We start from the raw sequence: 15,728 nt of genomic DNA, 5'->3' as shown, positions 1-15,728 counted from the left end.
AAAATCAAACAATTAATGGATTTTAAAGTAGGTATCTGTAACACATTATTACTTGCTCGTTCTGTATCCCTATTTTTATTCATTTTCAAGTCAAACTCTTAAATGAAAAAACATTATAAACTGTTCATCCACATGTGGTAGAATAAAAAAATTTATCTAGAAATAATGACGTAAGTAAGCCACGTTTGGCTTTTGACTAAATAATAGCAGTACTCCATGTGAAATAATTATTTCAAGAAAATACTATATTATTTTACTATAAAATGTTAACTATTAAAATGAGAAGATATACATAGTAGTAAAATTACTAAAATTAATGTGAATAAAAAATTAACTTACTACTCCAAAAGATACCTCCTGGTGCAAAGGATCGTGTGTTAAGAACTGGAGAGGGGCTGATGGAGGTAATGTTGGAGGATGGGCTGATGCAGGATAAGTAAAGCCTCCTACAGGAAGGTGTTCTCCCAAGAGTTCGACTTCATTTTCTATCCTTTGTAATGGCTGATTAAAGATATACACACACAAAAAAACCAAATTTTATTTCCATGTTCAGACAAACTGCGATCACTTTCAGCTCAAGATTTGAAACAATCTTTGCACAATTGTCTTGCTATTTCAGACCATGAATCTTCTGTCAAAAACACCATTCTGAAAGACCCAGTGATGAACAAACTGAACTTTGCTATGGACCTTTACTAACTTGAAAATAATATACAAAGTAAAAGGTGTTATGTGTTTCCATTATTTAGGACCTCAAAGGATAAACTGCTTTTACTATCTGAATCTTTTTTCACATAAAGGAGAAAAAGAACATTTTAGGATATATACATTGCTTAAAGTTGCTTCTGTTTCATAGTCCTTTGACATACTCATGATTTTCAGCCACCTAAAACGTTTTTGTTTTTTTTTTTTTGGCAGGGCAATGAGGGTTAAGTGACTTGCCCAGGGTCCACCTAAAACTTTTAATATGTATAAATGCAATACATCAAGTAGTGGGATATAGCAATATTTTTTAAACAAAGAATCGGGACAGGATATGTGTTTCTACTACACAGAAATATCAACTATTGACATTGTGATCATACAAAAACTGAAAACCAAACTGCAATATTGTTTTAAGTTCTGATTTTCAGTGATTTTCATGTCTTTATAAGGAAAATAATGCTTTGAGTTTTCAGGGACAAGTTTTCCTCATTCCAACCCAAACAGCATGCTATTTTAAATAAGTCTTCATTTGGTGGTGCTTTTTTTCCTGCACACTACAAGGGTTCTTTTTAGCTCAGCTCTCAATAAAATGAAATTCTGTATATTAAAGGATACTTCTACTTTTACATATCTTAGTTCGTTAAAAAAAACCAAAATGAAGATAAATAAAAGCTTGCTAGGAATAAAGATTCTAACAGTTTCATCTTTTCTGCCACAATCAGCTACCATGAGCATCCAAGGTAATTGGTGCATTGCTGTAAGTTTCCAGCTCTCACCTGCTATCGCACCTACATGCAGCAGGATGGAAGAGACCAGGAATGAGGACAGGTAACTAACCTGTTATAGTCAATAGTCACAACACGGCTGCTTATATGGAATATGTTGAGGCCCAGGATACTGTCTTCTACCCCACTGCTTAGAACTCATTCTCTGCATGTTCTCCTTGCTTCACCTAATTTCTTGGATGCCAATTATGGATAGTTTAATTATTAACTGCTACCTACCTTTTCCCTCAGCTATTAATCCTGGGACTCATATTCTGATCATTTCCCTCCTGAATACATAGAACTCACATATGTATGTCCCTGCTCCCCAGGCACAGAGTTACTGATCTCTAAGCCATAACCCCATGCTTATATCATGTTCCATGATCTACCAAAACTGCCAGCCTAACAACTCTTGATCTAGTCCCTGCCATATGAGAGAGGAAGTAGAGGCACCAAATGTAAAAGGTGCCCCCCACCCCCACGGAGTTTACCCAAGAAAGGGAGGAGATATAAGTACAATAATAAGATCTAGTGAGGACTTTTTAAACATGGGGAAGACTTAGTAGTGCTTGTAGACAATAGAGAAAAGAACCAGTAGATAGGAAGCGACTGAGCATTACAGAGAAGAGATGAAAGTCAGAGTAATTGGTTGGAGATAACAGGATCAAAGGCAAGTTGAAGGAAATAAAGTGCTAAAGGTGACTTGCTAAAGCTCACAGATGCTACATGGCTCAAACCTAGACCTTTAAAGGAAGCTGGGAAAATAGTAAAGGAAAAAAAAAAAGAAGTCAATATTAGAAAAAAGCTTTCATATATTCCATTCAATCTAAGGCTTACTGCTATCTTAAACGAAACTAATTCCTGCCTCTAAACTGTCCAAAAGGATTTTTATTTCTGTTTACTTTTAGTACTGAGACTGCAAACAAAAGAATAGCAAAACAAAATTGTACCACGTCATTAATATATAAAATAGGAACTCCCAATTAATTTCTTTCTTTTTTTGGGGGGGTGAGGCAATGAGGGTTAAGTGACTTGCCCAGGGTCACACAGCTAGTAAGTGTCAAGTGTCTGAGGCCGGATTTGAACTCAGGTCCTCCTGACTCCAGGGCTGGTGCTCTATCCACTACACCACCTAGCTGCCCCTCCCAATTAATTTCAAATGAATCTGCATTAATTCATGCCAAATTTCTATTTGTAGAATATAGGAGTTTTTTTCCTAGTACAAAAAAATTAAGTTAGCAGGCACATGCATCTTTGTTCTACTAAATGACAATCAGCAGATCTGGACTTAAATTTTCGAGCAAATTTGTAGGCAAAAGAATAAAAACATATACATACCGATCGTGATTGCTGTGTTTGGAAGGGGACAAATTGGCCAGGTGGTGGTAAATGAGGAGGATGATGTGGAGAAAGGTGAGGTGGATGTAAAAGAAATGGGTCACTAGAAATAAGAGGTGGGAATGCAGCATATGGTACTGGTAAGTGCTGAACTGAACATGCCTGAAGCATCTGTAAGGAAAAAAACAGTAATTTAATTTTTTGTTTCTAATAAGGTCAGGATATTCTATGACTTATTTGAAAGAATACCAAAAAAATAAAAAATGTCTATCAGAGAAAATAAGTAAACTGTCAGAATACTTTCAGTAGGTAAAATTAATAGTGAACTGTAACAAATGAGAAAAATTCAAAGCATGCTATTAACTAAATTTCAATGTCTAAAGCTGACATTCTCATTCGTGCTCATAAAACTACTGGCCCTCCTAATTCATCATCTTGCTAGTCACTGAAGTTGGTAACCTAAGAGTTACTGATGACTTTCCTTACCCATTCTACTGTTAGATTGCTGATGGCTATGATCTACTTGATTTTTAAGTGTTTTTAGATCAGGAAGGTTAGCTTACTTCCACACAGTTAAGATGGCATAGTTAGAGGACGCTCATTTAAGGAAAAGGAGGCAGAAGAAAGGATATAAAAGCACTCACTTAGAAAGGATCAGATCAGGTGGAACACTTAGAGAGAAGGATGGGGTAAGACTATTCATTGTACCCATTTGGAGGGAGCAGAAAAGAAAGGATACAGGAAGAGACACTACTGGATAGAGGAAAGAGAAGGGGAGAAAAGAAAAGCAGGGGGTCCTTAAGGCAGATGCCCAGCCTAGTCTTTGTTCTCTTCTTTGTTCTTCCCTATATATTCCTAAAAAGTCCCCACATTATTTCAAATTAATACAGTAAGCATTTATTAAGCACTTATGTGTGAAACATCATGATAAGTGCTAGGGATACAAAGATAAAACTAAACTGAACAGTACAGGAAACTTACCATCATCTTCGGGGGAGGAGGGGGGAAGGTGGGCTGGGGCATGCAACATGTAAATAAACAAGAATTTGAGAAGAAAGGGTACTAACAACTGGGATGCAGGGGAGAGGGACAGTCTTCAAGTGGGAATTGATGCAATAACTAAGTCTTGAAGGAAGCTAAATATGCTAAGAGGCAGAAGTGAGAGAGGAGGATGTTCCAGCAGAGGGAACAACCTATGGAAAGGACCTGGAGTTGAGAGATGAAATGTTTAGGGCACAGCAAGGTGACAGGTTTGGCTGAAATGTAGAATGCTTCAAGGGGAACAAAGTGAAATAAACTGGAAAATGTAGCTTGGAGACAGAATATAGAGAGGAATTTTTCTGGGAGCTACTGGAGTTTCTTAAGCTAGTGAATGACATGGTTAGACTTGTATTTTGGTAGCTCTGTCAAGAATGGACTCACAGAAGCTCAAGACTAACTGCAGGATCAAGATTAATCTCCAAAGACAATAGGAAGTTGCACACCTTAGGAACAGGAACGAACAGTCTCATTTTACTATTTCCATCTAAAATGCTTGGCATAAAGTAAATGCTTACTAAATGCTTTTCCATTCTATTCCATAGTATAATCTTATCCTTGCACTAAGGCATATTATTGATAAGACCTTATAAGAACCTAGATGAATACTTACTGGAGGAGGCACGCTACAAACGGGGAGGTGCTGTCCACTGAAAACCACAGAGCATCCTGGAACCTGCTGTGTATTGCAAGCAGGGATGTGCTGGCCAGTGCAAAGTGGAATCCCATGTGGAGCAACTGTTGTTACAGTATAAGAGACTGGGACTGTGCCTTGATGGAGCTACAATGAAGAGATGAATTTAACAATAATGAGCACTAGAAACAGATGATGAATTAAATATGAACATTAGGCAAGTATGGAAGTCTACTGAAAGGGGCAATGGATTTGGTGTCAGGAGATCTGGAACCACATGCCAGATCTGAGACTCTTTTAAGCTGTGGGAGCTTTGGGAAACTCCCTTCACTTCAGTTTCCATATCTCTAAAATGAGTGATCTGATTAGCAACTGCCTCTAACTCTAAATATTAGAATAATTTTCAAATGGGTATTTCTATATTCTTCCAATATTGCATTTTGCCTTTATATAGCCAACATTTAGTATAGCTTAATCAACATTTGTTGGATCTTAGGGCTACTGAGAGATCTTCTACCTTCTTAAATAATTAGGTTTTGGGGGGGGGTCAAGTGGGGGGAGCAAGGAGGGTAAAGTGACTTGCCCAGGGTCACACAGCTAGTAAGTGTCAAGTGTCTGAGGCTGGATTTGAACTCAGGTCCTCCTGACTCCAGGGCCAATGCTCTAACCACTGCACCACCTAGCTGCCCCTAGTTCTCCATTTTTAAGGCACAAAATTGGGCTCACTCTTTCCACAAAAGAGAACATTTTTACTTTATTACAAACATGATAAAAGTGAACTTCTTTTTTGGACATGAGAGGCAGGTCTGGGGCTCTGATATAACCTTATAAGGAGCTCCCTTCCCTTGGTAACCTGTAGTGTTGAAGAATTGGCTGGGGCACTGAGAAGCTAAATGACAGGCCAATGCCACAGAGTTAATATTTAAGAGATAGGACTTGAACCCAGGCTTTCCTGATTCTAAAGGATAGTGAGACAGACCTCTATATATTAGGCCATACTGACTCATGGGATAAAAGGCATATGAATGCCAAAAAAGAACTTCCCCCATAGAAACTTCAACACCAAGATGAAAAATTTGATCAAAACCTTGAGGCTATCCTTTCCCATTCAATCTAAAAGCTCCTATTCTAATCTCCAGGACTGGGTGAATTTCTTTAGCCTGAGACACAGAGAAGCCTTTGAGCTAAAATAAAGCCATAACAACTCCCTGGGGCCTTTTCTGACATTTGCAGCTTCTTAAGAGATTCTGAAACTGTTACCCCTTTTCCCTTTAATTGGGGAGTTCTAATAAAGTGAAATCCATTTAAAACATGAATTTTTTCCCTCTATAACTCAGATACTGATTTTTAATTTTTTTTGAGAACTTAAGGTATCCTTTGTATGCAAGTTAAATTGCTATGTCTTAATTATTTATGTGATTAAGAAACTTGGCAAAAGGAAGAAATCTCATTGAATTGCAATATCTATTTAATAGGAACAATTCAGCACATTACCTGCTCATGTATGTCAACCATCACTGCATTCTGCTGAGGTGGATGAGCAGCAGGATGTAACATACGTGGGGATACATTCGGAGGATGGAAGGCTCGAGGCTCCTCTATTGCTTGCTGCTGTCCATATGAAAGATGGTGATAGTTTTCATCTTGACTAATGGAATTATGTCGAGAAAGACGATCCCTCCTTCCTCTCTGGCGCCTAACAGGAGGACTGAAATACATTAAATGTGAAAGAGAAGGAAGACAAATTATTTTAGACTGCCAACAGGATCCTATATGCCCACCTTTCATTACTGGTCACTATGTGAGGATTTTGGGGCAATGAAGCTGTCATTTCACTAGAACAGGGAGCATCCAATACCAAGGAAGATAGGGACCTTCTCTGCACCTTGTGGTCTCAGAGCAGGGGCTCATTTCTTGCATCATGAACCCACTGACACCTATACTCTCCTCAGAATGTTTTGTTTTGTTTTTTTAAGTGAGGCAATTGGGGTTAAGTGACTTGCCCAGGGTCATACAGCTAGTAAGTGTTAAGTGTCTGAGGCCAGATTTGAACTCAGGTACTTCTGACTCCAGGACCAGTGCTCTATCCACTGCGCCACCTAGCTGCCCCCAGAATGTTTTTTTAATTAAAATACTTAGGATTACAAAGGAAAGCAATTATATTGAAATATGGTTATCAAAATATTAAAAAAACACACACAAGTTTATAGGTTGTTAAAAACCTGTTTTAGGAAATTGCTTAGGGGGCACAGGTTAAATGATTGGCTCAGTGTGGGAAGAGGATAAGAGAGCTTTGGGTCTAGCCCCAGAAACTCACTATCCAACATGAAAGAGTCAAAAAGTGAGCATTAAGGTAACATTAATGAGAAGAAAAGATCCCAAATACCAAAGATCTCAAGAAGAAGAAACATCAGTTAAAAAAAATAAGAAAGATCATCAAAAACTCAGAGGAGGGGCGGCTAGGTGGCACAGTAGATAGAGCATCAGCCCTGGATTCAGGAGTACCTGAGTTCAAATCCAGTATCAGACACTTGAAACTTAATAGCTGTGTGACCGTGGGCAAGTCACTTAACCCCCCACTGCCCTGCCAAAAATAAAAACAAATTTAAAAAACAAACAAAAAAACCTTAGAGGATAAGAAGAAACATCAGTTAAAAACTTAGAGGAAATTAAAACAGAAATGATGATGGCCATCAAGACATCTAAACAACCATAAATGTGTCTAAATAAATATTGCAAGACAAAGGAAAATGACCCAACACCCCATGAGAGAGAGAGGCCCATAGATTTCCCAAAGAGCACAGAACTGCAGCACAATGTTCCAGAATGGTCCAAATGAAAAACAAGAGCCTTGAAAGAAGTTAAAAGAACAAATGGCAAAATTTATGCCCTCTGTAGAAGAGATAATTAGAATAAGAAATATCTGAATCCAGTGTTATAAATCCACTTAACAAGCAAAAGAGGGAATACTTGATCGGGAATACAAATATACTAAAGTAAAGGTAAATCTGGAAGAAGAGAAGCAAAAAAGCAACAATGTTAAAAGAACATATGATCTTTATATAAAAACACATTTATTTTGAAGACATCATGCATAAAGAAAATTTAAAATCATATGCCTCTGAGAAGATAAAAAAGCAAAGTGTTAGATGACCTCTAAGGTCTTGTGTTGTTGAGTTGTTTTCAGTCAAATACAACTCTTTTTGACCCCATTTGGGGTTTTCTTGACAAAGATACTGGAGTGGTTTCTCCTCCAGCTCATTTTACAGATGAAGAAACGGAGGCAGCAAACAGGGTTTAAATGACTTGCCCAGGGTCAAAGAGCTAGTCTGATTTGAACACAGAAAAAGCAATGCTCCTGACTTTGGGCCTGGTGCTCTAACCATCATGCCCACCTTGATGCCCTAAAGTCTTTTAAGAGCTCTAAATCCTAAGACCTTCAATAAATAATGACCTGTTATAATTCAATAAAGAACATTAGGTTTATACATCAAACATTTAAGTATTCACTATAAATTAAGAGCTAGACATACATGGAGCTAGAAAGTTTACATAAGATCGATTCCCTGACCTTAAGGAACTAACAATATAGTAGGACAAATAACACTGGAAGCTATTAGGATATAAAAATTACAATGAACGAATTATATGGAGCAACAAACTGCTATGTGATATCTATGGGGAAATTCATTACTGACTGGGAGGTATCAGGGAAACAATCTTAAACCAAAGGAGGTATAATCTGAATTGTACTTTACAGAAGGGGAAGGAAATCATTATGTAAAAGGGAGCAAAGGAAGGTATTTCAAATATAGGCAGCCAAGTAAGAAAATACATGGAAGTATGTAATGTATATCTGGGGTGTAGAACTGTCAAGCTGGAGTGGAACACACAGTAAATACAAAAAAGAAATATTGCATAAAGTTGCAAAGATAATTTGTCATCATGTTGTGGCAAGACTGGTATATAGAGGGAGCCACAAAACAATTTTGAGCAGTGGACTGACATGCTCAGATATATGCATAAGAAATATTAGAGCAGTAGTGGATTATGGCTACTTGAAAATGAAAAGAGCATATACGTGTGTGTGTGTGTGTGTGTGTGTGTGTGTGAGAAGACTTATAAGAAGGCTATTCAAAAAAGCTAATGGGTAATTAAATTCACCTAAGCACTTATATATGTCAGGCCCTGTCGTAAGTGCTGAAGATACAAATACAAAAAGGGAACAGTCCTAGGCCTCACTCATGTAGTTAATATTCTACTAGAGTGGGAGGTAAGGGAGTCAACATGTACACGGACTGGTAAATTAGAAATGTATACAAAGTAAATAGATAGTAATGGGGTGAGAAAAGCAAATTAAACATTTAGTGTTATACTAATCACACAACTAGATATACTTGATAAATTGGAAAAAACAGATTTATGTGGTGGAATATCAAGGGAAATAATTTTTTTAAAGTAGGAATAAAGGGAGTTTGGTATTACCATATCTCAAATTTACACTATAAAGCAGTAACTATTAAAACTATCTGGTGATAAAAAACAAAATAAAAAGTAAATCAACAGAACAGATTAGATAAAGACGATATGGGTAGAGCATATGAATAAATGATAGAGCATTTATTAAACATTTATGTCCCAGATGTTACAATAAAAATGCAAAGTAATGGGGAAGGGACAAGAATTTCCCATCAACTCCCAATACCTAAGGAGCCATCTCTGATAGGAGGGCGGGGGAAGGCAATCAGTTTAGGGGATACTTATCAATTAACAAACATTTTATTGTGGCTATTATGTGCCAGGCACAGTGCTAAGCAGTAGCGATTCAAAGACAAAAGTCAAATAGTCCCTGTTCTCAAGAAGCTTGTATTCTAACGCAAAAAACAACAGAGATACATAACAAAACAGAGAACCTGGCATGAGGGAGGTGGAAGGAATCAGGAGCTATTGGGGCCCAGAAATGTCTCAAGCAGAAAATGGAGTTAAAGATAAATCTTGAAGGAAACCAAGAATTTCAAGAAGTAGAGGCAAGGAAAGACTGCCTAAAACATAGTGGACAAGAAGTACAAAGGAAAAATATGAAAGATAGAGTGACTTTTGTGAAAGGCAGAAAAAAGCCAGTTTGGCTAGACTGTAGAATGCAGAGAGGAAAGTAACATGTAATAAGGGTGGAGAGAAAGGATGGGGGCAGGTTGGCTTAAAATGCCAAACAGAAGAGTTTATATTTGATCCTTGAGGTTTATATTTGATCCTTGAGGTTTTAGGGGGTCACTGGATCTTACTGAGAAGAGCTCCAAGGGTGACATGATCAGATCTACACACTTTAGGAATTATTCTTGAGCAGCTGTGTAAAGGATGAATTGGAGTGAGAAGAGATTTGAGACCATTTTAGGAGGTAATTGCTATGTCCAGGAGAGAAGCGATGATGGCTCGATTTATGGTGGCTATGATATGATTAGAAATATGGGGATATTTCAGGGACTTTATGGAAGTGGAAATGACGATGTGGTAACTGACTGGAAATGTGAGTAATCAAGGATGATACTGAAGTTGCTTAGGTGGGTGACCGGAAGGATGGAAGACCTCAGAAGGATGGGTTTATAGACAAAGATAATGAATATTGCTTCAGACAGCGAGTCTGAGATATCTATGGGAAATTCAGTTGGAAATGTCCACTAAGCAGTTTGTGATGTTGCAATGGAACCCAGGAAAGAGACTAGGACTAGAGTTGGCAGTCTCTGCATAGAGATGATGATTAAATGAATGGAAACTGAAGGTCACCAACAGAGAAAGTAGAGAAAAGATAAGAGAGTCTAGGATACAGCCTTGAGATACTGCTTCCCCAGCCAGAGTTAGTAGGCATGAAATGATTGCCTAGCAAGAGAGAATGAAAAGTGATCTGACAGAAAGGAGAACAAAGAGACATGCAGTGTCATGAAAGGCTAGATAGAAGAGACAAATGCTGCAGAGAAGTCAAGAAGCATAAGATTTGGCCATTAAGAAATCACTGGTAGGGGGCAGCTAGGTGGTGCAGTGGATAAAGCACCAGCCTTGGATTCAGGAATGCCTGAGTTCAAATCTGGCCTCAGACACTTGACACTTACTAGCTGTGTGACCCTGGGCAAGTCACTTAACCCCCATTGCCCTGCAAAAAAAAAAAAAAAAAAAGAAATCACTGGTAATAAGAGAAAGGCAATTCAGTGATGAGGTCTCATGCTGGGTTGTAGAGAACTAAAAAAAGGGAGAGGGAAGGAAGTAGAGACAATGAATACAGATAACTTTTTCAAGCAGTTAGGCTACGAAAAGGAGGAGAGAAAAGGGGATAATAGGGCTTAGTTAGGTTTTATTTTGTTTCTTAAAAACAAGAGGGACGTGGGTGTTTGCATACAACAGGGAAAAAACCAATAGATATGAGAGATTAAAGGTTAGCGGGCTAGGAAGTAATAGTGGGGGCAATCTGCTAGAAGAGATGGGAGGGGATTGAAGCAAGGGGATATGCTAAGCAGTTGGCCTTGGATGGAAGGGGTAACCATCAGACTAGAGTAATGAAGGTGACAGTAAATCTGGTAATCTCTTTAATGTCCCACACCTATAGCGCCTCACCCCTCCCCTATAAGGTATGTTTTTGCAGCTCTTCTGGATCAAGCCTGGTCACAATTACATCCCATTCAGTGTTCGGTTTTTTAGTCACTGCCATCTTTTATATTACTTCCTTGGTTCTGCTAACTTAACTCAGCAGCAGTTTGTACAAGTTTTCCTTTGCTTTTAAAAATACTTTTCATTCATCATTTCTTCCAGCACAATGATAGGCCATTATTTTTATGAACTACAAATCCCATTATATTCAGTCATTCTCAGTCTATGAGCACCATTTCCAATTCATTGCCATGAAAAGTGTCGCGATGAGTATTTTGGTGCATATACTTCCTGTCTTTGAGAAGTCTATGGTTATTAGTTAAAAGATGTGGTATGGATACTTCAGTTACTTTCCCACCATAATTTTGAATCACTTTCCAAAATGGAAACAGCATCACCAAAAGTGTATTAGTACACTTGTTTCTCAAACAGTTCAGCCAAAATTGACAATTCCCACTTCACTGAGAAGTCAATAAAGGAAATGGGTAGTGACCAGTGTTTTGGAAGTTAACCCCAAAGTGTACTTTAACATATTATGACTGTTTCCTTAGTCAATGCTCTTATTTTTTGTTTCCCTAGCATTTAGCACATTGTTGGATACTTAGTAAGTGCTGAAAAGATGCTTTTTCATCAATTTATTTCATAAAATTTGAATGAGTCTTGTTTTTCTATTATTTTCTCCTGACTTTTGTAATTATTATGTAGAAATGCTACTGATTTTTGTAGCTTGCTTTATTTAAGCTATTATTTAAATTAGGGGTTTTGGGGGCAGGGGTGAGGTGGGTTATCTGGTGTTTTCCAAGCAAATTATTAAATCAACAGCAAATAGAGATAATTTTGTCTATTTTTTACCTATAGTTATGCTTTAAATTTTCTTCTCTTTTCTTAGTGATTTTGTTAGCATCTCTAGAACTGACAAATAATAATGGTGGAAGGAGGTATCTTTGTTTGACTCCTACCTGATACACGTAACAGTTTGTTTTTTGATATCATTTAAAAATTATATTAAAAAGTGGCCCTTCGGGGGCAGCTAGGTGGTGCAGTGGATAAACCACCAGCCCTGGATTCAGGAGGACCTGAATTCAAATCCAGCCTCAGACACTTGACCCTTACTAGCTTTGTGGCCCTGGGCAAGTCACTTAACCCTCATTGCCCCCCCCCCCCCAATAAAGAAAAGGGGAAAAAAATCGGCCCTTCTAAGTCTAAGCTTTGAAGAAGTTTCAATACCTTACAAGGAAAAACTGGCCTAATAGCATGTGAAACCATTTAGAAATTATTTTGGTATGTTTTATGAAAATATTGGTTAAAGCCTAATTTCTCCCAGATTGCTTTCCTGTTTTCTCAGAAGTTTGTGTCAAACAGTGTGTACTGATCTGGAAAGATTGTGGTTTTTGAACATGCTACTCTTTATGTTACTTTTTTACCTAGCTGCTCTACTGATAACATTTGCTATCTTTTAACCAGCACCAAGCACTGATACCAGATGACTGAAGTGAAATACATTTACCACCTCTTGACAAAGAGGTAATGGATCAGAAGGGGCAGAATGAAACATTTTCAGTAACAGCTAATGTGTTGCTTTGTTTTACCTGACTATACTTGTTACAAAAGAGGGCATTTAAGGGTGGGGGTGAATGAGTAGTATTAGTGATGCAAAATAAAGAAGGAAACACCAAAAAGGGCATCGATTATAAATTTCAAAATTTAGAAGAGAACAGACAAGTAGGTTTTTGATTATGTTAAGTTTATAATAAAAAGTAAGTACAAAAATTCCCAGACACTTGAATGAGTTTTTTTTACTTCCTTCATACTTTTATTAGGAGACTAATGAACCATCAAAGTATAAAGAAGATAGATATGCCCCAAACTTGTGAACATTCCACACAGTTAAGGGACCATCATAGTGATTTCTAATTAGGTTTCTTTGATTTGGAAGAAAATTTCAAACAGAATTGCTTAACTAAAGAATTAGCCTACTAACCTTCTTCTGTTGCGTGCAGGTGTGTTGCATCGTTCCCCTGAGAAGTGGTGCTGATTGGGTCGAACGGAAGGAGGCTGCCTATTTGATGTCATCTCCCATGGTCGCATTGGTGGTGATGGAGCTGGTGATGCTGTATATTCAAAGACTGAATGTGAAAGCCGCTGTCTCTTGGGACTTGGGCTGTCTTCACTCTGCCAACATAACAAGACAAATACAGTGGGTATAAAACTCCTCAAATAAAACATTCTACACTGTTAGAAAAGCGGCAGATGCTTCTGAATTTTACCTTAAAAACAAAAAAACCCCAACTTTCTAAGGAAAAATATATTTAAAAATGAAGCCTCATGGTGATAATTATATAGTTAAGCTACCTACAACAGAGGCAATATTTGGATCAATGATTTACTTTTATTTCTCAGACCATAAATATACATACATTTGTAAAAAAAAATCTCTAAAACAAGGTAATTCCCCATCTCTCTGCATTTTCCTTATTATTTAAATAATAGATCTTAAATGGAAAAAAGTAATATGGGATTTTAAGCTATTCAGTAAATACTAGTAACTTACAGATGCCACAAAACTGAATGCATTAGGTTTTATGAGTTATCACAGAAAAACAATACAGGTCAATTGGATATTAGTTTCAAAACTAAACTAGTTACCAGGTAATCATGACAAAACTCTAGGTTATAGATAGCATTTACAAATGGTAATAACAAAGTCTACAACCTTATATAGAGATCAATCTCTTCCCCCACCCCACTCTCCCTTTGTTTTTTTGTGGGGCAATGAGGATTAAGTGACTTGCGCACGGTCACACAGCTAGTAACTGTCAAGTGTCCAAGGCAGGATTTGAATTCAGGTCTTCCTGAACCCAGGGTCGGTGCTTTATCTACCTCACCACCTAGCTGCCCCTCCACCCCCTTCTTAATAGATGAGGAACTGAAGCAAATAGGGGTTGATTTGCCCAAGGTCACACAGTAAATGTCTGAGGCCACATTTGAACTCAGATCTTCCTGACTCCAAATTCAATGTTCTATCCACTATACCCTAGCTGATCCAATTTCCTATTTTCATTATTTACCTCCCCACCCTTTGCCCACAACAAAACAGACCTGATTTTCAGATAGAATAATCATAATTAACATAAGCAAAAAAATCATATTTTTAAAATTCTAGAATAACTAGTTACTAACATATTATAGTAGAAGGTTTAGTGGTATAGTAGATAGCCCACTGGACCTGAAGTCAGGGAAGACCTGTATTTTATTACCTCACATACTTACTACATGCATGACCTTGGGCAAGCCTGATCCTTAGTTTCCTTGTTTGTAAAATGAAGGGTTTGAAATCAACCTCTTAAATCCCTTCTAGCTTAAAATCTGACTCTTTGTTACACGTATTAATTCTATTAGAGGGTAGCTACAATTCAAACTATATCAAAGCACCCTTTTGCTTCAAATTGGATACTTTTCATTATCCCATATCACTTCAAAAGCAGATACATAATGACATTCAGAAATACTGATTGCTCTGATTTTTAAATGTTCATGCAAACAGAAGAATTAGTGATTTCATTAAAATCAGAATAAATGTTAACAAATTGCTAAGCAGTTATAATTTATCATTTCAAATGATTTAGTCACACTATTCCAAATATCAGACTATTTTCCTTTTATATTAAGTGACAATATTTCCTCTTCAAATATATCACAAATTACAAAATAACCTACAAAACCATAAAAAGTATTCTTATGAAATCCAATTATATTTTCATTATCTGCATTGAAAACAGGAAACAAATTTAAAACTCAAACTCATCAACACCTTTTTCATTAAAAGTAATTGTAGAGGGGCAGCTAGGTGGTGCAGTGGAGAAAGCACCGACCCTGTGTGACCCTGGGCAAGTCACTTAACCCTCATTGCCCAGCAAAAAAAAAAAAATTGTATCAGGACCTAAGATGATCTGGTCTACCCTTTTCACTGTTTGGTCCAGCTACTTGAACGCCTTACAAGAAGAGACTAATTATAGTGTGGTTTACTGAGTGGTTTTAAGAACTAGAAACAAATTTACTGGGCACAAAGAGTATACTTATCACTCAACACTTTCCATTTCCCCCCCCTTTTTTTTTTGTCGCGGGGCAATGGGGGTTAAGTGACTTGCCCAGGGTCACACAGCTAGTAAGTGTCAAGTGTCTGAGGCCAGATTTGAATTCAGGTCCTCCTGAATCCAGGGCCGGTGCTTTATCCACTGCACCACCTAGCTGCCTCCTTCATTTCCTTTTAATTTTTGTTTTGGACCATAAAACAGTTTGAAGGCCCTGGAGGATACTCCTGGTGTAAATACATCAACACACCTCACACACCAGATTGTTCTGTTCATTTGTTTGTCATGTCTGACTTTTCACGCCTTTTATCCCTTGGCAAAACTATAGCCATTTCCTTCTCCAGTTCATTTTACAGATGAGGAAACTGAGGCAAGCAGGGTTAAGTGTCTTGCCATAGCTAGTAAATGTCTGAAGCCAGATTTTAACTCAGGAAATTAGTCTTCCTGATTCTAGGCTCTATCTATTGCACCACCTAGCTGTCCATAAATTGATGTGAATTATGATCAAATTCCTAGGCA

General features: G+C 37.6%; 1 protein-coding gene across 6 annotated transcripts in view; it reads right to left on the bottom strand.

Annotated features, from left to right (window-relative positions):
- The window catches only part of RNF38 (ring finger protein 38), a 205,547-nt gene that overhangs the window by 15,153 nt on the left and 174,666 nt on the right, over nt 1-15,728 (bottom strand). For all 6 annotated transcript variants that reach the window (XM_043970884.1, XM_043970875.1, XM_043970892.1 and 3 more), the window contains 5 exons: nt 13,100-13,290; nt 5,977-6,190; nt 4,462-4,629; nt 2,811-2,981; nt 340-501 (listed from right to left, as the gene is read on the bottom strand). In XM_043970884.1, coding sequence (XP_043826819.1) covers nt 340-501; nt 2,811-2,981; nt 4,462-4,629; nt 5,977-6,190; nt 13,100-13,206 — 822 coding nt within the window. In that variant the 5' untranslated portion in view covers nt 13,207-13,290. The remainder of the gene's footprint in view (nt 1-339; nt 502-2,810; nt 2,982-4,461; nt 4,630-5,976; nt 6,191-13,099; nt 13,291-15,728) is intronic.

Source organism: Dromiciops gliroides, chromosome 1 (genome assembly GCF_019393635.1).
Source record: "Dromiciops gliroides isolate mDroGli1 chromosome 1, mDroGli1.pri, whole genome shotgun sequence".
NCBI classification, from domain to species: domain Eukaryota; kingdom Metazoa; phylum Chordata; class Mammalia; order Microbiotheria; family Microbiotheriidae; genus Dromiciops; species Dromiciops gliroides.
This window is presented reverse-complemented; position numbering and strand designations above follow the sequence as displayed.